This window comes from Haliotis asinina, chromosome 3 (assembly GCF_037392515.1).
Source record: "Haliotis asinina isolate JCU_RB_2024 chromosome 3, JCU_Hal_asi_v2, whole genome shotgun sequence".
Classification (NCBI taxonomy): Eukaryota; Metazoa; Mollusca; class Gastropoda; order Lepetellida; family Haliotidae; genus Haliotis; species Haliotis asinina.
In genome coordinates, this window is record NC_090282.1 from 40,123,181 (window position 1) to 40,145,551 (window position 22,371).

Here is a 22,371-nt window from a genome sequence, read left to right on the forward strand (position 1 = left end):
TCATTTAAATCTTTGAGTAAACTGCTACGTGTTTATGTATCATAACGACTTTTGTCATATGTGATCGTTGTACTAAATTCTTTCTAGTTTTGTCCTTAGTTATTCATCAGTGTTCTTGAAGTCAGGGAGATGGTCAACAAACCCACTGCATTAGCGGGCTATTTTGACAAGCAGGCCATAAAGATTAGTATTCTTTTAAAAAACGACCATTGGAACTCTCGTGAAAATGGGTGAAAGTGAACTATGCATTCCTCTTTCTCAAAACGCTGTATGCTACCCTGCTACGTCTATGCCACTCAAGTATTGGTTTAACAGCAATTAGCGAGGATCCAGGTTAGATCTTCTAAATGTGAAGTGTGTGAAGTCACTTTCTGGAGTGCCCCGCTATGACATAGCTTGAACATTGAAAAGATAGCCTGAAAAGACACCCACTCACCTCTACAACTACTGTCTCCGTAGTGTAGCGGATCGAGCTACTGTCTAGAGAACAGAGTAGTGGTTCGATTACTTGTGGCATCAAAACAAAAGATACACTATACTACAATACAATACAATACAAACGTGTTTATTAATGTCTCCCCATTTGTGCAATATATGGTACAAAACAGAAAAAACAATACCCATTGTATAAACATCACCCAAACCGTGTTGTGAAGTACTCACGCCATGGACATAATGTTGAATAATGATATTGTGATAATCAGTGATAGCAAAGAATAATTTAGCCTTGTTTAATTTGCAAACTGCCAACTATATCCAAACATCCATACACATATATACACCCGTCCGTACATATATTACGTATAGCGCACTTGTCCACCTGGCTAGCTATTCTCGAAACGTTCGTAGCCCTACGAACTTCTTAAGTCCATTCTTAACACATTGGCTACGATCAAAGTTAAGAATTCTTAGGGCTACGAACGTTTCGAGAATAAGGGCCCAGGTGGTTAGGCTCGGTTGACACATGACATCAGTAAATCCATGTTCATGCTGTTGATCACTTGATTATCTGGCCAGCTATTCTCGAAACGTTCGTAGCCCTACGAACTTCTTAAACCCATTCTTAACACATTGGCTACGATCAAAGATAAGAATTCTTAGGGCTACGAACGTTTCGAGAATAAGGGCCCGGGGCCCAGATTTTCGAAGCTCTCTTAGCGCTACGATAGTCGTAAGTCAATGTTAATGCATAGTACTTACGACTATCTTAGCGCTAAGAGATCTTCGAAAATCTAGGGCCTGATCATCACGCATGCATTCATAAAGGTCGGCAAAACATCAGTTCATACAAGTCTATATAATAAGCCGACGTCAAAACTCTTTGTAGATTGACGAATTGACGGTTTTCTGTCATTAACTAATTTGTGGGAAGTTGCTTGTGGAAAATATTGATGTCCAAGAGATTCATTGAGTTTGTTGGAGACTGTGTTGTGCCGAGACTGTAACTCCATCTACTTTAATCCATGGCAGCAAGTTGTGATGTTGCCAGCCTACTTGGCGCTCAGACTGTACCTCCATCTACTTTAATCCATGGCAGCAAGTTGTGATGTTGCCAGTCTACTTGGCGCTCAGACTGTACCTCCATCTACTTTAATCCATGGGAACAAGTTGTGATGTTGCCAGCCTACTTGGCGCTCAGACTGTACCTCCATCTACTTTAATCCATGGCAGCAAGTTGTGATGTTGTTATCCTGCCTGGCACTCAGACCGTCTTTCCATCTACTTCAATCCATGGCAGCATGTTTTGATGTTGTTATCCTGTCTGGTGCGGAAATTGTATCCCAGATTCTCCCCGGCAGTGACCCATAGTCTGTAAGCACTAGCTCCTTCTCGAGATCTTCGGGGGTGGAATCAACAGTTTAAATGAGAAGGTCTGAAAAAAGGAGTAAAAACAACAGACTGGCGTCACGGTCTTTGTACTGTCCGCTTATCTAGACATGCCTCTTCGAAGGATAGACGTACTATACACCAGAGGGCTCAGCATTCCGTACAGCCTTGAAGCATGTGTATCATGGGCGCCTTGTACGGGCACGCACCCAGAACATGGATGTACAGTCATAATTTGTATTTAGCCCAGTTCTGGTCGCCACACCCGGTCTCCGCGAATCTGTGGTACACTTTGATCATGACGATGCCCATTTCATGTGGGGTTCGTCTTTGGGGGAAATGTCCTTATGTAACCCATAGTTCTATACTCTGCATCTATTTTTGGTAAGATGGCATCATCCTAGTGTTTAAGCAACATTTTTTTCTGATCCAAGAAACAATTTGATAACGTCCAAGGTCATACTTCTGTTTTTTCCCAGTAGCTGAGGTATAGTCAAGGTAACAATCGTTGCGTATTTGTAAGGCCTACAATGTACAATTCATAAATAAATCTCTATTGTAGTGTTAAATATCTCGTTCCACAAAAACATTTTTTTTCTGATCTGAAACCTTTGTAATACACTCTTCGTGGGGACATCATTTCTTTATTTAACATTGAATAAAGTGGGAGATATATCGCAGTTAGTCAATGTTGATATGAGAATAATGAATGAGTTGAGAGTGCATCACCCCTTGTACATCCTAATGCTCATAGTTGTTTTTAAAATAAACGCTGTTGATGACTGATGTATGACGTAAAATTTGCATGAGTACGATTTTTCATTTCAGTCTTTGAAAAGTTTGTAAACGCTTAAAGGTCCACAAATATCAAAACAATAATGGCATTTCAAGAGTGAGTAAAGAGTGAGTATCGTTTTACGCCGCATTCAGCAATATTCCAGCTGTAGAGCCAGAAATGGGCTTCACACATTGTGCCCATGTGGGGAATCGAACCCGGGTCTTCAGCGTGACAAGCGTACGCTCTATCCATTCGCCTACCCCACCGTCCGGACATTTAAAGAACACAATTAGCGCACGAGTCGAGACTAACGGCCAAAATATGACGCATATACAACAAAGATTCCAGTTGTATAACTGGAAATACTATGTTCACAAATCACATTGCACTGCAAGGACATATGTTTCAGTGTGGATTTAGTACACATGGGAAGGGGCATTCTCTTCCCACAGGGGTTACTTGTCATATTTTCCTACGAACCTCACGGTTCTCATAAAATCCCCTAGGGGCAAAAAATGGCAGCAGATGTATCTCCCTTTTCTGTCCAATCAGAACACGTGTTACATCGACCTAGATTCAACTTGACAAATGGAAGCAATGTGGAAAAACAAATATGACATAACTGAGTTCTGTCTAGAAGAAACATTTGAGTATCGCGCTCCGGAACAGGTTCTAGTTTTCACGATGCATCCGGAAATTACCAAGATCTTGCGAACGATCACTTTTGAAACAAGGTCGCTGATTGCACTAAATCTGATTGCCTCCAATCACGAGTCTTGAACACTCGCGCCATGAAAGGGTCGTATTGGAACAGAGATGTGACAAGTAACCACTGTGGGAAGAGTGAGTGAGTGAGTGAGTTTAGTTTTACGTCGCACTTAGCAATATTCCAGCTATATGGCGACGGTCTGTAAATAATCGAGTCTGGACCAGACAATCCAGTGATCAACAACATGAGCATCGATCTGCGCAATGGGGAACCGATGACATGTGTCAACCAAGTCAGCTAGTCTGACCACCCGATCCCGTTAGTCGCCTCTTACGACAAGCATAGTCACCTTTTATGGCAAGCATGGGTTGCTGAAGGCCTATTCTACCCCGGGACCTTCACGGGTCACTGTGGGAAGAAACTGGGGAAGGGTGGGAAGAGGGAGAGGTCGGAGGAATTTGTTCTACCCTTCATTTCAGAGCAGAATTCAGAGCAAAAACATGTTTCTATGTACAATGATGGTGATTCATAACAACTTTTTTGCAGTGAACCATTGATATCACATTTTCAGCACCGATAATTTGCCTTTCACGCAGAAAGGAATCGCTTTCGGTGGAAGACCGGTAGACACTGAGGCTGACGCTGACGTTTTATGATTATGTAAAATCACCATGAAACAGACTGGTTAGACCGTTAGATTACTTAGCCATAAAATATATAGGTAACGTCTCTTGGTTTGGGCATAAAATAATCTGAAGTAGCATCTTATGTGCGGTTTGAAATTAAAATTCGTTCACATTTTTACACAACCAATCACAACCAATTATAGCATATGCTTCTAAAATTCGAGTAAAAAAGTACACAGTTGCGTATGTATACGCAAATATGGCGGCAGGGTCAGACATGATGTCATACTGTATCTCAGGACGAGGCAGTCGGACGACATTAGAGAGTTCCGATGTGTGGTTACCATGGTCACGTGTTATAACAGCGATGTAATAGAAAGGAAATGGCCAATTGTCCGTTAGTTTGATGGTCCCTGACTCTAATGTCCGGGAGGGTGAGGGTGCGTATTTTCCTCCCTCCGTGTCCTCGATGGTAAGGGAAATGCCAATGCTTGGATCTTTCTTCAGAGCGTCTTGGTCATACCACATTCGGAACTCGTACTCGCTTGCTGTAACAATCCAAACACGTTTTGGTGAAGATAGACATATGAAACGCTGACAAATTGAAGATAACTTAGTTCATAGACGAACTGAATAACAATACAACGGGCATTGATCTGACCATTTACCTGACTGAACGTGCAAATGGACCACGTGATGGTGTCTATAAATTATTCTAAGTTGTGCATTTTGTATGTGAGAGATCGCAGCTTCTTTTCTTGTGGGTGTGGGTACTTGTGATTATCAGATCAATAAGTTTTGATTAACTTTAGAGTCGTATAGTGTCTGCAAGGCGACATGCTAGAAATGCAGTGTTATCATAAGACACTGTCTGAAAAGGCATTTGTGAATCTGACATACGTCTTGTACTCTGGGTAAAGTACGAAAATGGACAAATGAATTTCAGCATCCCAACCTAAAAACTGGCGATAATGGAAAAAAGAATTTTCAGCATCCCAACATTAAAAAATGGGCGATAATGGAATTATGAATCTTCACAGAAACCAAACATATAAAACGGGTCAGCACGCAAACACACGGCACCTTAGCTGGTTGTGCCTACTGCTACCTGAACGAATCTCCAGCAGGATTCACTCCTTATGTTGCCTTAACTACGTAAGTCGGTAGTTAACCAAATTTCACAGATGTGGGATGAGGTGAAACAGTTTAACGTCGTACATAAGAATATTTCTCTAACCCTCATGCAACGTGAAAACGTCAAAATTCACAGACAAAATGCAGTTGAGGTTATCGTAAGAATACATAATTATCTAAAATTATATGTGGTCTCAATCTTTATAGCATACTCATGTAAGTAGCTAGTTGATAATAAACAGTTAAAAGGCAACCCGATCAAAAGGTAAGTGTGACGTGAAAGCTGTACCTGTCCCTTCTGTCCAGTCATCTCCGGGCGCAGTCCACTGAAGCGTGACACGGTTGTCCTTGACCTCTGTGGGAACAAGGTCAGTGATTGGAGATGGCGGGAACTGATCGACCTGTAGGTTCAGTCCACGCACGTCGAATGCTCCTGGTCCTTGGGATGGTTTTCGAGCCATGGGTTCCACTGGAGATGTTATAATCTTATCTTCAAAATTCTCTACACCTGTAGAAAACAATTCCAGTCAATAATTGTCGGCCCATACTGTGTTCCTTACATATTGTGTTTCAGTAAATGTTCATTTACGTAATACTAGTACTTGACAGAGATGACATGTGATAAGAAGGGTATTCACCCACAACGTTGGTTGACCACATACCATCTTTTCCCAGTTGCACAGAACGACGCCGTGGATTGTGGGGCTCCATTATCGTCATACAACCAGAATATTGTTAAAAGCGTGACGTAAAACAACATGACAAGTCTTCTACCAAATTTTGGTTTCTTTATGTACACAACATATTGATCAATACGTGTAGCCATATTGTCGATGTCATCCCCTTATTTCCGCTACATTTGTTGGAACAGCCTATGTTACATAGTGTTTCTTACCAACTACGCATACATTACAGCAAAAGAAACTCTGTTGGTTTTTATTGTTTGTTTGTTTGTTTGTGTTTCGGGTTTGGTTTTTTTTGTTATACTTTTTTTATGTCAAGTATTTAAATAGAAGACATGAACACAAAGATTTACTTTTATGATATTTCATCTTTCGAAACATGCGTTTCTTTTATAGTTGAGTATGTAAATGGTTACCGACCAACATCATCTTGCGTGTCTCTAGCACCGCTGAGCAGCTCCTTGACAACCACTGTTTCCCCGACAACGGAGGCTACATGGACTTCGAGGGAGTACCGGTCATTGGCGGTGTAGCTGGTGAACTCGCCAGTGTATATACCGTCCAAGCCTACAACGTCAGCACCTGCAAAGCGTTTATTTTAATGTCAGTGAATTGATATCAAAGAAAGTCTTAGAGCAATGCTTTAATTGTAACATGGAGTGTCAGCTTCAAGCATGACGACGCATGAAGATCTCAGTTAGAACCGTGCTTGCCGTGCGAGGCGACCAATGGGAACAAATCATCGTATCCTTAATTCGTAGATCGATGCTCATGCTGTTGATCACAAGGTACCCTGCCAGAGCCGCTGCCACATAGCTAGAATATTGCTGAGTGCGGCTTTAAACAATAAGCTGACCAACCAAGTACCCATCACCGCATGAAAATGTCTTTGATCATGCTAACTGTATCAAACACAGAATCGATTGTTTAGAGAAATCAGCCATGTGAATTGAGCAGTGCTGGCTTCAACAACAAACAAAACCATAAAATATATTACGCTCAGCCATTGCTCTTTACTGAAGGGTACCTTAAATAAGTCTTTCACACATGTTGTGACAAGGCATTAATCTTAACGTACTGTTGTAACTGATATAAGTCACAGTGTTGCAAGTTTCAAAGTACCCTTTCCGTCATCTCTGAGGTCCACATTCACAGCGTCCGCATCTGGTCTTTCAACAGTAGCTGTCACCTTGGCCTTAATCAAAGGGGAGTAACCCCGAGAGACTGATACGTAGATTCGGGTTACCGCAGGGACATTGACGATTATGCTATCAAGCCATGACTGGACCTCATACGTCTCGGAGTCCTGTTTGGGGTCAGCCTTGACAGTCATGATTACAGCTTCGGGATTGGAGTGCACCGACTTGCTCCTAACAGTTACGTTCCATTCACCTGGCTGTTGCAAACACATTAGTCAAGCATCTTTAAGTCGAATTCCATGGACTACAGATATCAATATACAGGTAAATCCCTTGCGTCCAAGTAAAAGAGACTTCCGTAAAGAATTCGCATAATCGGAGTTTCAACACAGAGGCAAAATAATGAATGCTGAAGGCATATGCACATGCCAAGCTTTTACATCGAGACAAACGTACGCTCAACAGATCATTGTTTGGCTGTATTCATAAGAAGGAGTTAGGGTGAGTTTAGTTTTACGCCGCCTTTAGCAATATTCCAGCAATATCACGGCGGGCGACCCCAGAAATGGGTTTCACACATTATGCCCATGTGGGGAATCAAAGCCGCGTCTTCGGCGTGACGAGTGAACTCTTTGACCATCGAGCTACCCCACGTCCCTTATAAGAAGAATGTAACTTGCAATTTTTCAATGAGGTGTCTAAGAACCATTCTTTTGGTGTAACTATCACAGAGATCGTGTACCCTACACAAACCTGCGGGTTGTCAAAGGTGAACTTGTCCACTTTGAGTCGTAGATCTTCTGTGTACTGAGGTGAATTTCTGTCATAGGTCCTGTTCTCGGGGTCTTTAATCTGCAGCTATACATACAGAGGAACAACTTCTCCTTTATGCTATATATAGAGGATACTAAACGACCTTCCGTGTAATACCATTTTTATTAAACGAGTTAATGATTTGGTATCAAACGAGCGAAAGCGAGTTTGATACCAAATCTTTAACGAGTTTAATGAAAATGGTATTTCACGGAAGCGAGTTTAGTATTCTGTTTATTACTCGCCAACATAAATTGACAGAAACTGCGGCGAAATTGCCTATAGTGTGAGGACACTCAGCTTTCAAGTCAAGCAAGGTCTAGTAAAATCGCGACATCAACATTAGCATTGTGACGTCACAACTTTGAACCATTTTGACGTCATACGTCAAGCGCTATTACACTAGTGCAATATTGAAGTGAAAATATTACACTGCAGTATCTTCAACGGGCGAGTAATAATACGACGTATTAGACCTAATTCCTGCTCCTTCATCAGATGTAGCGCCCAGAAGAATCACGTGATGAAGGATCAGCAATTAGCTCTCAAATGTCGGGATAAAGAATACAAAACATTGTTATCCCTGCAAAGTGTAGAGTGGTTATCCTTTATCACTTTCTAAATAAATATCCAAAACTTCTAACTATAGGGAGGGAACTGTATTAGGGGGTGGATGCAGCTTAAGAGTGTTTAAGAAAGAGGGGCATGGGTGCACACTTTTGAGAAAGGTGGGTGCACACTTCATTTTCATCCGAGTTACAGTGGACATTTATCAAAATTTCAGGGCAAAAGGGGGTTGCACCACCCCCTACCCCCTTCCCTGGATCCGCCTGTGGAATTATTCTGGAGGTGGTACAGGATGTTGGTAGAGACAAGGTGCACCACTAACCTGTCCTTGTTCACAGTGGTTTCACGAAGAATTCAATACGATTCATCCGTACAATCATGTATGTTTGCTTACCTCAATATCCGAGTTCTCTGGTGATGTAAACTGGAAAACGGTCTTATTGACGGTGGAGTCTATTGGTACAGGTTGTTCAACCACAGGCTTGTCCTTGCTTACTTCTAGTGGTATGTTCACAATCTGGAAAGTGAAAACACGGAAATACCCAGTGTTGGCAATGTGATATTCTCGTTACTGAGAGGAATGCGAAATGGCATTCGACGACTGCAGCTGACACAAGCTTTGCGAGTACCGCCATATACGTATTTTTCCTACTGCTATAATGAGAACACTGGGTTCTTTTATTGACAGAATACCGAGTATATTCCACTTACGCCAAACCAGGTCGATTAAGCATCATCAGTGTAAAAAGTGATTCAAAGACATATGCTGTTAGCATAGGCTTCTTCTAATTTTGGAAGTGATTTGCATGTATTTGCTGGGTATTTTGTACACGGTTGCCAATTGATTTATGTTCCTATGTAACATTCGCTTTGTGTCAGTACCTCAATGGGCTGGTCCTCCACACACAACATGTTGAAATCTTGCCATAAGTTGCTGACGACCTGTGTGAGGGTTCCTGACTTGGCGTTCTCCGTGTAGTAGCCATAGACTCCACCTGAAACATTGCCATATTTAGCTATAGACTCCACCTGAAACATTGCCATATTTAGCTATAGACTCCACCTGAAACATCGCCATATTTAGCCATACAATCCACCTGAAGCATTGTTATATTTACCCATACGATCCATCTGAAACATTGCCATATTTTGTCATCCGCTCCACCTGAAACATTGCCACACTTAGCCATACATTCCACCTGAAACATTGTTATATTTAGCCACACGCTCTACATGAAACATTGCCAATTTCAACCATATGCTCCACCTGAAACAATGCTACATTCAGCCATACACTCCACCTGAAACATTGACATATTTAGCCATACACTCCACCTGAAACACTGACATATTTAGCCATACACTCCACCTGAAACACTGACATATTTAGCCATACATTTCTCCTGAAACATTGCCATAATCAACATTACGCTCCACGTGAAACATTGACACATTTTGCCATACACTCCACCTAAAACATTGCCATATTTAGCCATACACTCCACCTAAAAAATCACCTGTTAGCCACATGCTCCCCCTGAAACAGCACCTGTTAGCCATACATTCAGTACAATGGTTGTACAGCAGTACCACTGAATACAGTAGCGACAGTAGTAACAGAAATATATACACTAAGAATGTAGTGGTAGAGGTAGCTGCAGTATGTGGTTAACAGAGACTGTGCTAGAAGCATTAATGGTAGAAACAGTGATCAATGTAGCAGTAAAACTAGCAGCAGCTGTAATAATGATGGTAGCTGCACCAGCCCGAAGGCAGTAGACAGACCTGATGTAGAAGAGACATAGATATTTTTTCTGACAAGTGTGCAAACGTAGTCAAGGCAACTGGATAAATAACTGCGATATTGTTAAGAATTTGATTTTTTTAATGCAGTTACATTTGGTCATTTTTAAGACATTGGGGTTTCGTTTCGAAATGGAATTCATTTACTGCAGGGTTGGTGCCCAGTATTAGCTTCTAACTAACACACTGACATAACAATAATAATAAGAGTGCTTGTAAAGCGCACAACTCCACGTGCTAGGCACATGCTCAATTCGCATGACAAGAACATGAAATATATTACGTAAAGAACAGAAAATTTACAAATGTGTACAAAAATGAGGTAAAAGCATTATTGGTACACACTGAAGATGAGAGATATCGCTTGAAAAGATGAGTTTTAAGACATGACTTGAAGAGAGTTGAGACAGAGATGAAGCTATTTTCACGTGGAGAGGTAGAGAGTTCCAGAGCACTGCAGAATTGTGAGAGAAAGAGCGTCCTCCAAAGCTTTTAAATTGATTCTTGTGATGTCGAACTGCAAGTTGCTACCAGAACATCTTTGTTGGGTGGGATGGAATGTGTGGCTTGACAAGGTTCTGGAGATACATTGGAGAGGTGTTGTGGAGAGATTTGTACGTGAGACACAGTATTTTAAAGTCAGTTCTTTCTTGGACACAGAGTCAATGAAGAGAAGTCCGGATAGAGGACATACTGGATGATGAAGATGGGCGAGTGACAATATGAGCGGCATGATTCTGAATTTTCTCTAGGTGCTGAATTTGACTGTTTGGCAGTTACCAATGCTTGACTAGTACATGTCTCTTCCATAATGACTGCGATGCTCTACCTGTTGCCTGACACAGTTCTCCCAAAGACCTTGAAGCGTCACGCCCCAATGCTATGGAATGGACCATCACTCTGGATTCAATTATGTCCTTCATGACATCGACGATTTTCGGGCCTCCTTGTGGGTTCTCCTCGCCGTCGGTAATCAACAGTATTCTGTCCTCCTCGCTGATTCCTGTGTCGGAAGTTCCTTTCAGCAGCTGGAGCGAGATGACAACGTACCTTCAGCCAGTTTTAAATTCGAAGACAAGACTGTCAATGCCCACGGAATTCGTACAAAATGTTAAAAAGCTAACCACTACCTAACATCAGATTCGCGCCTCTTTATGAGACTGACCCGCACCAAAATTTGGAAAAGATGCAGTGCCATAAACGGTATGGGTACAAATTGTCCGGTTCTCCGCGATTCGTGACGGCCCCATTCTTGTGAAAACTGTCTCCCAAAATCACACCCAAATTACTACAAAGAGCGTTAACGTGCATTCACTTTCATTCAATATGCATAAAACGATCGCTTGCTTTATGTCTATCCTGATACTGTGGGTATTTGCCTCAGTTACAATGACCTTTCAAGAAGAATTGCCTGGTTTCCTGTTTCTGGTGTCCCCAGTCATGCTATTGCTGAAATATTGCTAAAAGCAGCGTAAAAACATAATCAATTGCTCACTCTTAATCAAACTTCTAACTCATAACGAGATAAAGGCATAATCTACGGTGACACCGCCATGCCTCTCCACTAGATATGGCTTCTTCCAATAAATAATAAAAACAGGAAAGTTCATGTTAACCTACAGAGTGCATAACACAACAGATAACAATGTTATGACAGGCGACCTACTGCAAGGGCATCTTTCAAAGCCTGTCCAATTCCCGTGGCTGCCCCAAGCCGACGATCTTGAGTCACCAAGTCGACAATTCGTGCTTGATACTCATCACTGGAGAGCTTGGTAAGACTCCGTACTAGCATGATGCTATACTCGTGGAATGTTATGATTCCAATCTCTGAGCTGGCGGGAAGCACGTCCTTTATAAAATTTCTAGCCACTTGCTTCTGCCTGAATACACGGGAATACTGAAACCAAAACAACTATTTTATAATGAACAAATCATCTTGTCTTTTCTCACACATTAATGTCGTTTTCTGATGGGCTGAGCGCTCTTCTATTATTTTCAATGCAACCAGCTTACAAGCCAGGTACATTTAAGTGAACCCTCGCTGCCCATGGCAACTGATTCATTAGTTCGTGGAGGTACCTATTTATCTCGTTAACACTGAATCACGCATGATGCATGGAAATTACCGATATTTCGCGACTGCAAATCGATGGAAGGGAGATAACTCTAAATCTCCTTTTCTTGTGTCGTCTGCAAAATCTAGCCATGGCTACGAAAAGATTTCAAATGTAGTCCCTGTGAATATTACGAAGGGAAATTACACCGAGACGACTTTACTACAATGCCTCCGGGGAAAATTTAGGCTTACTTACCACATCCAACCTTAACTTACTCAGCTCATTACGCTTACTGACCACAAATAAACTTGACTTCACGATTACTTAAGGCATCCAAACTTGACTTACTCAGCTCATCAGTCTTACTTATCACATCCAAACTTGACTTACTCAGCTCATCAGTCTTACTTATCACATCCAACTTAATTTACTCAGCTCATCAGTCTTACTTATCGCATCCAAACTTGACTTACTCAGCTCATCAGTCTTACTTATCGCATCCAAACTTGACTTACTCAGCTCATCAGTCTTACTTATCACATCCAACTTAACTTACTCAGCTCACCAGTCTTACTAATCGCATCCAAACTTGACTTACTCAGCTCATCAGTCTTACTTATCACATCCAACTTAACTTACTTAGCTCGCCAGTCTTACTTATCGCATCCAAACTTGACTTACTCAGCTCATCAGTCTTACTTATCACATCCAACTTAACTTACTTAGCTCGCCAGTCTTACTTATCGCATCCAAACTTGACTTACTCAGCTCATCAGTCTTACTTATCACATCCAACTTAACTTACTTAGCTCGCCAGTCTTACTTATCGCATCCAACTTAACTTACTCAGCTCATCAGTCTTACTTATCACATCCAACTTAACTTACTCAGCTCATCAGTCTTACTTATCGCATCCAAACTTGACTTACTCAGCTCATCAGTCTTACTTATCACATCCAACTTAACTTACTTAGCTCACCAGTCTTACTTATCGCATCCAAACTTGACTTACTCAGCCCATCACGCTTACTGGCCACATAGTACCTTAACTTATTCAACTCACCAAGATTACTTATCACATCTTGACTTACTTCATCTCGCTTAAGTTCTATAAACATATTCAGGGATAAGTCGCCCAGCTCACCACGACCACTTACTTCATCCATGGACATGGAGTCATCAAGCAGTAATACAACGCGTCTTCCACACTCCTTCTCTTCCGGGTTCTTGTCCTGATCGTTGTCGTTATACACGACAGTGAATGTGACTGTCTCAATCGGCGTCTGACCTTTCTGACTGTGGTCGTCGTGACTTTGTATGATGTCCGCCACACCTTTCCCCTTACAAGCTTTCTCGTGGCTTCTAGACATTGTAGTGGAACCCTAATGAAATAATTCAGTCACATTAGCATCAATATCTGACTGGTGAAATACATACACATGTACATTTAGGGACACTCGATCCTACCCATTGCTCATATAGATGCATGAAGCAAGTGTGAAGTGCAGTTCTTGTGCTCTCCTCTGTGATTTGGCTAACATGGCTAAATTCACCAACTAACTCACTCATTTGTTGAGAGAACTCTTTGAAAACTTAGGGATCTGTGACTGAAAGACCTCTAATTTACGCCGCGTTCCATTGTATTCCAACTATGTGGCAGCGGCCTGTAAGTAAACGAGTTTGGACTAGAAAATCCAATGATCAACAGCATGACCATCGATGTACCCAAATGGAATACAATGACGTGTCAGCCAAGTCAGGGAGTCTTCAATGAGCCTCTTGCATGCATAGGTTACTGACGATCAATGATAACCCGGAGATTCCAGGGTCAAATACTAGTATACAAGGCAATAACCAATGCGCGGAAATAATATTTTTTCAGAAATATACGAGTGTTTTTAAATAACTTACCGTTTCATCTGATATAACATCGTCGAACACCCCCCAGCGATATCGAGCAAACTGGTTTGCAAGGGCGATGCCTACCAAAGAAGAGGAAACGTTTCCTTGTATGTGGCACGTTATACTATGTCGTAACGGCTACCACCAGTTTTGTTTATGAAAGTCAACATCAATTGTTGCTAGTAGTGATGCGTGAAAATGTGCATTTGGTACTGTTGGGAACTGAAATTCACCGGATCCTAATTTCCGGTTAAATATACAATTGGGAAGGAATATATTTTGTTTCACCTGACTCGTCCTGGAAGGACAACGTTTCCAGATATCGGTCTCTGGATAAGCAGGCTTCCACTATGGTACGAAAAAGAGAATCCCGGGTTATGTAATTTAAGCATGTTACTTTCGTTGTGTAACACGGTTTTACACATTCTCTTCCCACAGTGGTTACTCCTATCATATCTTCCTACGTAACCTCTGTTCTAATACGGCCATATTTCCCGGTCAAAGAGAAATCCCCAAGCGGCGAAAAATCGCAACAGGAATTATCTCCCTTGTTACTATCCAATCAGAACAATTAAATAGACTTAGCTCCAATGTGGCGACTCCCATGGAGTTGGTTCATCAACGTGCGAAGGAAGGATTCGGTATTTCACATTTAACAGAAAATCAGAAACTGGCAATAGAGAGTGCAGGGATCAATCGCCATGATGTGTTTGTAGAAACAAAAACTGCTAGTGGCAAGTTTTCCCGATGCATTCGGAAATTACCGAGATCTTGCAATTATCACTCTTGAAACAACGCCTCTAATTGCACAACTAAATCTGAACGCCTCCAATCGCGAGTCTTGAACAGTCGCACCATGAAAGGGCCGTATTAGAACAGAGGTTACGTAGGAAGATATGACAGGAGTAACCTCTGTGGGAAGAGAATGGGTTTTACCATCTGTATAGATTTCTCTTAAATCCTCATTTTGAAATGTTAATGCCCTGTGACGCGGATTATTCTTCTGACAAGACGAGTGAGTGTTGACGTTCTTGGTCACCGTTAAACACTAACCATTGTCCACACCTTTGATCTTTTTGCTTTCTTATTTCTGTTCTTGTCAGCTATGATTCGTTTTAACGAGGTGTTTCCTTGTCAGCCAGCCAGTTGTTACCCAACCGCTACATGAAACATTGATTGTTGTTTAACATTTCAGCAAGTAGCCCGTTCCTGCCTTTCAGAACTTATTCGTTATTGTTTAAGTGTTTCGGATTATAATTTCCTTAAAAGGTAAGCAGGTGGCGTTCCTGTTCTGAACACGAATTCCGCAGACCTACATACAAAATAGCAGCCTCATCCGAGTGAGAGTTAAGTGAGGCCATGACGAACTCAAAGGGACTAAAATATACATGTGGTCGCGACAGGAAAACATAAGCAGGTATATCTGATGGTTCGTTGTATAGAGGGTTCGTTATAAGCGTAGTTTACTCTATACTGAATAACGAGGCTTTACCTGAGACAAATATGGCCACAAATTAAGGCAAGGGACGGAAGTTTTGCAACGTTCAGTGGATTACTTGTGAAACCAAGACAGGACAGTACGTGCTGATTCTAGTGATGTCAGGGGGTGTTTGTCACAACAGATTAGAAATAGACGTTCTGTATAAGCCATGATTACGAATGAATCTTCAGGAAACGTGAGTGTTTACCACGAGGACAATCTTAGAAGCGGTACTTACCAGGTCGTATATTTTTTGTACGGTCAGTCTTCCCGAGGACAAACCCCGGGGTGAGGTGCACGTAGCGCTGCGTAGTCCCACACGTCCACGTGGGCTGGGTATAGGGCCGGTCTCTGTAGTAGGGGTGGGGTCTGTCTACCCTCATATCCGCCTCAGAGAACGTCAGCTTATCATTCCTGTCCCCGATCTGCCAACTACTGGGCACAAGGATAGTAGCAGTGCGCATGTACAGACCTGTAGCGGCGTACAGACTCTCGGACGCATCCTGTAGCAGGATCTGAAAAACGGTCTTAAATTGTTGACATTGTATCTTTTACATTGTACCCAATGTAAAACACTACAATATTTCTACATCGGATACCAGATAGTCTAGTGAAGTAGTAGGTGCGTGAGGTGCATGTCATGTGTGAAATCTCATGTTCAAGTCATGTGAGATGTAAAGAGATGTGAGACATCTGATGTGAAATATATATGTCACGTGAGCCACTCAATATGAAAGGTACATGTCACGTGATATACATGATGTACATGTCACGTGAGATATCTGATACGAAAGGCACATGTCACGAGAGATATGTGCTATGAAATGTCTCGTAGGATCTGAAAGGTACATGCCATTTGAGATATCTGGTGTGAAAGGTGCATGTCACATGAGATATCTATTGTGCATGTCACGTGAGATATCTGATGTACATGTCATGTGAGACATCTGATGGACATGTCAGGTGAGATATCTGATGTACGTCACGTGACATATCTGATGTACATGTCACATGAATTATTTATTTCCTATAAGATAAAATGTAAATTCTCTGTCAGCTCGTCAAGGCTATACGTAGGTAGTACAGATGAACGGTGTGAGTGTTACAAACTTACAACCGAACAGCCTGCACAAACACCTTCTTCCTTGAGGTAAATGTTATACGTCATCGCTGTCATCGACTATCCCCAGGGTACAGTGAACTCGACGTATCGACTTACAAGAGGGCTATCCAACCCATGTAATGTATTCAGGGTTTGAAGTTGAGTCGTTACACCCGTTCAGTGCACGCATGACAGCACATGTCCCTGACTGCTAACACTCCACGGTAGCTCAGCAGTGACTACATATCATGTTACACAAAATTCGTCAGCTTATTGGGCCTGTTGGGGATTTAAACAAGGATCAATGTTCCCCTCCTATAGGTACACATGTAAATGTACACACGTCTTATAAACTTACAACTCTGGTGAAACCCAAAGACCAACACAACCGGAGAAAACTGGGATTCGCACCCAAGCACGTAGCGAAAGGTAGAACTTTATTCGGGGCTTTGACACACCTTTGACCCGAAAGGAGGGATATGAGTTTCGCTATTTTGGAACATTTTCTGATGTTCGATAATAATACAATCAGACAGGTTTAGCGAAAACAGCCAGAGGTCAAGGTAACCTACCTGGAGTTTTTCAACCATCTCCATGGACTTTGGAACATTCTTGTTGATTGCGATTGTAATGTCCTCGTACCCTCCATTTGTTAGAGACAGTTTCGTTGCCATAGCCACGGACATCAAAAACAGGCACGCAAGGCCTTCGGACTGGACAGTCATGGCTGAACACACTTTAGTTATGCAGCATGGAGGAGAGTATTATAAGAGTAGTATTAGTGGTGCCGACTTCTCTGTACAGTCTAACAAGATTTCCCTGTGACTACCGTGGATAGCACTGTCCCCATTTCCCTGCTATAACTATTCCGTTGTCGGTGTCGAGAAATATGAACGCTGACGTATACTTAGCTAAAAATAGCCACAGGGAATTCCCCAGGAAAGGAAAAGCAGCACGTTTAACTGTTGCATGTCGGAAGTTGTCTCGTCTGAGCATGCGTAAATTGGCAAACTTAGTCTTGTGATGTGATTAAGACTTACATAGGTTTACGTAGATGATGTTTTGAAATCGTAGCGGTATAACTGTGGATCACATAGAGTTACCTCCCATAGACCACTCAACCATTATTCGTCGTTGTCGCACGCATTGGTTGGCGGAAGACCAGTGTGACATTTGACCGTAGTCAGCTGATTTGAAAGATCCCCTTTGCACACCATTTCTGTTCGCATGTCTAGGGTGGTGGGTGAAAAGAATGCCACTATTCATCATGTTAATAAGACTGTTTTGTTTCACTTGATGGTAGAGAATCACAAAATCTGATTGTGAAAAGGCGAATGCAAACACACACGTGATCCTTTTCCTGTATGTACTGCTCAGAGACCTATTTTAAGATTAGCTGTACATTACAGCTGTGTATTGGGAAGAAAATCGCTTTGCAATCTATGGCTGTTCTGGAACCCGTTTTACCACACGTACTGTGATAATAGTATATTGGGACCATTCTTTTGACAGTGAGTGGCACTGTTTGATCATATCAATGTGATGTTTTAGGACCATCCTTTTGACAGTGCGTGTCTCTAATTGAGCATGTCAGTGCGATATATTGGGACCATTCTTTTGACAGTGAGTGGCACTAATTGTGCATGTCAATGCGATGTAAATTTATTTATTTACTAGGGCCTTACTTTTGTAACTGTGAGTGGCACTCGTTGTGCATGTCAGCCATACTTTCTACATTACAAGTCCCTACACACACACACACACACACACACACACACACACACACACACACACACACATATACGTACACATGCACACACATATGCACACACACATATATATATACACACACATACACACACACATACACACATACATACATACATACATACATACACACACACACACACACACATACATACATAAATACATACATACACACATATACGTACACATGCACACACATATACATACACACACACACGGACGCATACAAACACACACACACACACATATATACTGTTCTGATTACATAGTCATGGATTCTGTTCCTGTTTGTAAAATTTATTCCTTTACATTATCATGTTTTATCAATGAATAACGAGGGAAACACCAGGGGCGAATGAAAGTATGTGCGGATTCTTATTTACGCCATAAAGATAATCACAGAAATTTCATTTATGTTCTTTACCCAATATACCTGTTCTCAGACAAAATACTGGAACATACGTGTCGTTTGAAAAGCGTACTGCGATATACCGGTGATATCGTGCAGTCCTGCTGTACATGTGGCATGCGGGGGAACGTGGGGAACGTGTTTAAGTAATCCGTGAAGATCCGGGTTATAACTGGTCTTCAGTAACCCATGCTTGTCGTAAGAAGTGACTAACGGGATCGGATGGTCAGGCACAGTCACGTGGATGACACATGTCATCGTACCGAGGTTATGTAGGTCAGTGTTCATCATGTTAATCACTGGGTTGTCTGGTCTAGACTGGATTGGTTGCAGGCCAGTTATTTACATATCACAGGAATATTGATGTATGCTGCAAGCAATCAAACCAACGGGCAAACAGATTTGGGATCCCAGTCTGGAATTGGTGTTGTTTGTTAGATTCGACCAAACGGTTCTGAAGGTCATTCAGGGGGATTTTATTTGCTTGTGTGTGTTTTTGTTTTGTTTTGTTTGTTTTTTTTGTTGTTTTTTTTTTGTTTTGCTTTGTTTTTGTCCAAACGGCCTTAGGATCTACACCCAAACATCGCATATTCTGCAATAAAGAGATTGTTTATCAATGAAAATGTGTTTCCGCTTCATCATGCCAGCTTCTAGATGCCAATTAAAGAAGTAGTTTCCATAATGTTTGGTTTATCGTAACAATTGACAAAAGCCATAACAGGAAACAACAGTCTAAGCTCCACGAACTACACGAGTATAACTACATTAAACAATGTACAAACGTGTTAGAAAAGTGGGAATGTGTGTCACCTTCAGTTGTCACCAATGCAGGATTCTCATTCCCCTGTGACCTTTAGAGACTCCTCCGATTGTCTCCCTTGACGGTTACAGAACCAGCGCAAAGTCTCGCTTGGTGCTTATGAACTGTAGGACCTGTTTTATAACATCTTAAGCCACATGGGAGTATGGCAGTGCCTTTACACGAGCTTATCAAACAACTTTTCACCCACACAAACATTTGAAGTAAATAAGTAATGGAACCTCTGTGGCATGAAGTAACAGAGACATGTTGCGCTCCTGCGATTGTATTCGTGAAAGGGAAACGAAGCTCGATAACAAGTAACAATTTGTAATAGTTTGTATTTCCTTACAAACACATATTAACACCACAGATGTTACACGCAGAGAGTAAACACGTAACAGACACAAGTTACAGTTGATAACATAAAGTCATTACAGTTGACAATAAATGCATATAACATTAAACAACATACTACAGTTAACAACATACGCATATCACAGTTAACAACACTCATCACAGTTAACATCAGACGCACATCACAGTTAACATCAGACGCACATCGCCGTTATCAACATTTACCCATACAACATTTGTGTCTCCTTTATCAACAGATTCGCATTTACTACTCAGAGATGGTAAGTTCTTGACATCTTGATAGTTGGTATGTCTGCGGGATGTATTGCAAGACATACCGGTTGCCTCCCTCCGTATGACCAGAAACCAAATTAATCAAGTTGAAAGTGTTTATTGCATGAAAGGCCATTGGCGTGTATGCAAACCATAGATACAATATGTGAGTATAATTCATGCTGCTGTAATCACCCATTCAATTATTAAAAACATGGATATTAACATTCAGTGTGCAGGTAGAATAATTATACAATAGACTGTCTTAGTTTCAGTGTCTGTTGTACATATAATGCCAGATCAGACAACATTGCTTCATTTTTGGTAGCCATGATTAACGAAAACGGTATAACTGACATGTTTTGGACAATAAAGTTCGCCAAGATATTTTCTTCGCAGTAACTTAAAAGATGGGCACAAAAACATGAAATGGAATTCATCTTCAAATCCAGAGCTACACAAAGGGCATAATCGTAAAGAATTTTCTATATCACATTTTCTACCTTCATTGATCATTAGGCTTGTAAGACCCAGCCTAAATCGAACAAATGCGTTTTTAATGTTTTCTTACCTTGAAGACAAGATAAATATTTCCAGGTTCTAAAGTATCTTGGAAATAGACATAGGTGGCATAACGAGAACTGTCTCTTAACGTAGATGCCCAGGCTTGCCTACAGTTATCAATCACACGTTGTCGAAATTGGGTGATGAACGTATCAACATTTTCAACAAATTGTGAGAGCCATATATATCCAAAACCAAGAGAGAAGAGAAACATACCGATGTGAGAAGCCCAAGTGACCAAGAGTATCATAATGCTATTATAGAATGTTGTAAGCAAGTTTAGGGAGGCGATGTGTTGCCATTCTTAAACTTCTAACCCAGAATCGAATACACTTTCCGATAGTAATCTCGTATAGAGGGTAGCTTCCATATACCATGGCAGTTGGTGTAGACAATCCAAGGTTTTAAAACTTTTTACAAGCAAGTAAGTTCTGATTCTTTATTACGTATACATGGCCATGAGGCGAACAGTACATGTGTACACAGTGAGGTAAAAACATACATATGCTCCACACTGTAAATGCGGATCTTAGTACAATTAATATGATAAATATTCACAGCTATTTTTGTGTTTCGATCGGAGTACAAACACTTTTATAAAAAAGATACATAGTCTTAAAAGTCTATTGTTATCGCTTGCTTTCATCAGTTCAAGAAACATTTGGACACGAGGGTGTGTATGACAATATTCCGGTATCTAGCACGATATTCATTGTAGAGAGGACACACTAGTGTGATATGGAATTCATCTTCTAGTTCAGTCACACAAGAAGCACAAAACGCAGTACAAGTAAGTAAGTGTACCTTTTCAATAACATCTAATCTAGTGTATCCCCAAATTTTGGAACTGTTAGTGTTCAGGTCGACCACGAGTGACAGCTTCTTCAGAGGATTCTGCCCTTCTGTGAATCATAGGCCGTCATTGTGTCAAGTGCACGTGGCGTGTTAAAGAGTAGCTTCCGGTTCGTCTTTTAAAATTATAAAATGAGTCTTCATGGACGCCAGAATGCGCAAGGGAGATCAGACAATACTAAATCTTGTCGTGTTGGAACAAGCCCTCATTTTGAATCACACGCAGCATTACAAAGTATAATGCCACGTCTGCAACAGTCAATGAGGAAGGGGGTCTGTTGCAGAGGTTACAATAGATATTGATATTGTCAACGCCTGTAAAGGACTGCACATTTTACATCATACGACCACGAGTACAAAATTAGCCATGTTTCCATGTCTGCTTTTCTGAATACAGAGTTTTCTATATCCTAGCTGTATGAGAACAATCGGTCTGTGTAAAGGTGTACCAGACGATCCAGTGAATCATATCATGGGCATACACCTCCGTATTTATAGTTAGTCTGTTTGCAGTGAAGACGTGTTGGTTTGTATTACAAGGGGAAGCGCAGTAGTTGGAACAGTGAAACAAACCCACGCGCGGTACACGTTGGGCGTTAACTTAGACCAACCCCACTTTTTCTTGGTGTTTCATTTAATGTGCCTACCCCCTTGACATAAAAAACGAGAATAAGGAATTGAAACCCATGATTGTTTGTTGTACAACCTTTATCCAAGTTGAGTGAAG

The 22,371-nt window shown here is 41.4% G+C and overlaps 1 protein-coding gene across 1 annotated transcript; it reads right to left on the bottom strand.

Moving 5' to 3' along the window:
• Positions 1–2,458: 2,458 nt before the first annotated feature.
• LOC137277990 (calcium-activated chloride channel regulator 1-like) lies at positions 2,459–17,514 on the bottom strand. The gene is made up of 13 exons (XM_067810018.1): positions 17,196–17,514; positions 15,760–16,036; positions 14,051–14,121; positions 13,297–13,521; positions 11,746–11,979; positions 10,909–11,107; positions 9,159–9,271; positions 8,671–8,793; positions 7,650–7,754; positions 6,880–7,153; positions 6,178–6,339; positions 5,364–5,582; positions 2,459–4,488 (listed from the first exon to the last, which is right to left on the bottom strand). The coding sequence occupies exons 1-13, from the start codon at positions 17,346–17,348 to the stop codon at positions 4,097–4,099; spliced, it is 2,547 nt and encodes an 848-aa protein (XP_067666119.1). The 5' UTR covers positions 17,349–17,514; the 3' UTR covers positions 2,459–4,096.
• Positions 17,515–22,371: the final 4,857 nt, after the last annotated feature.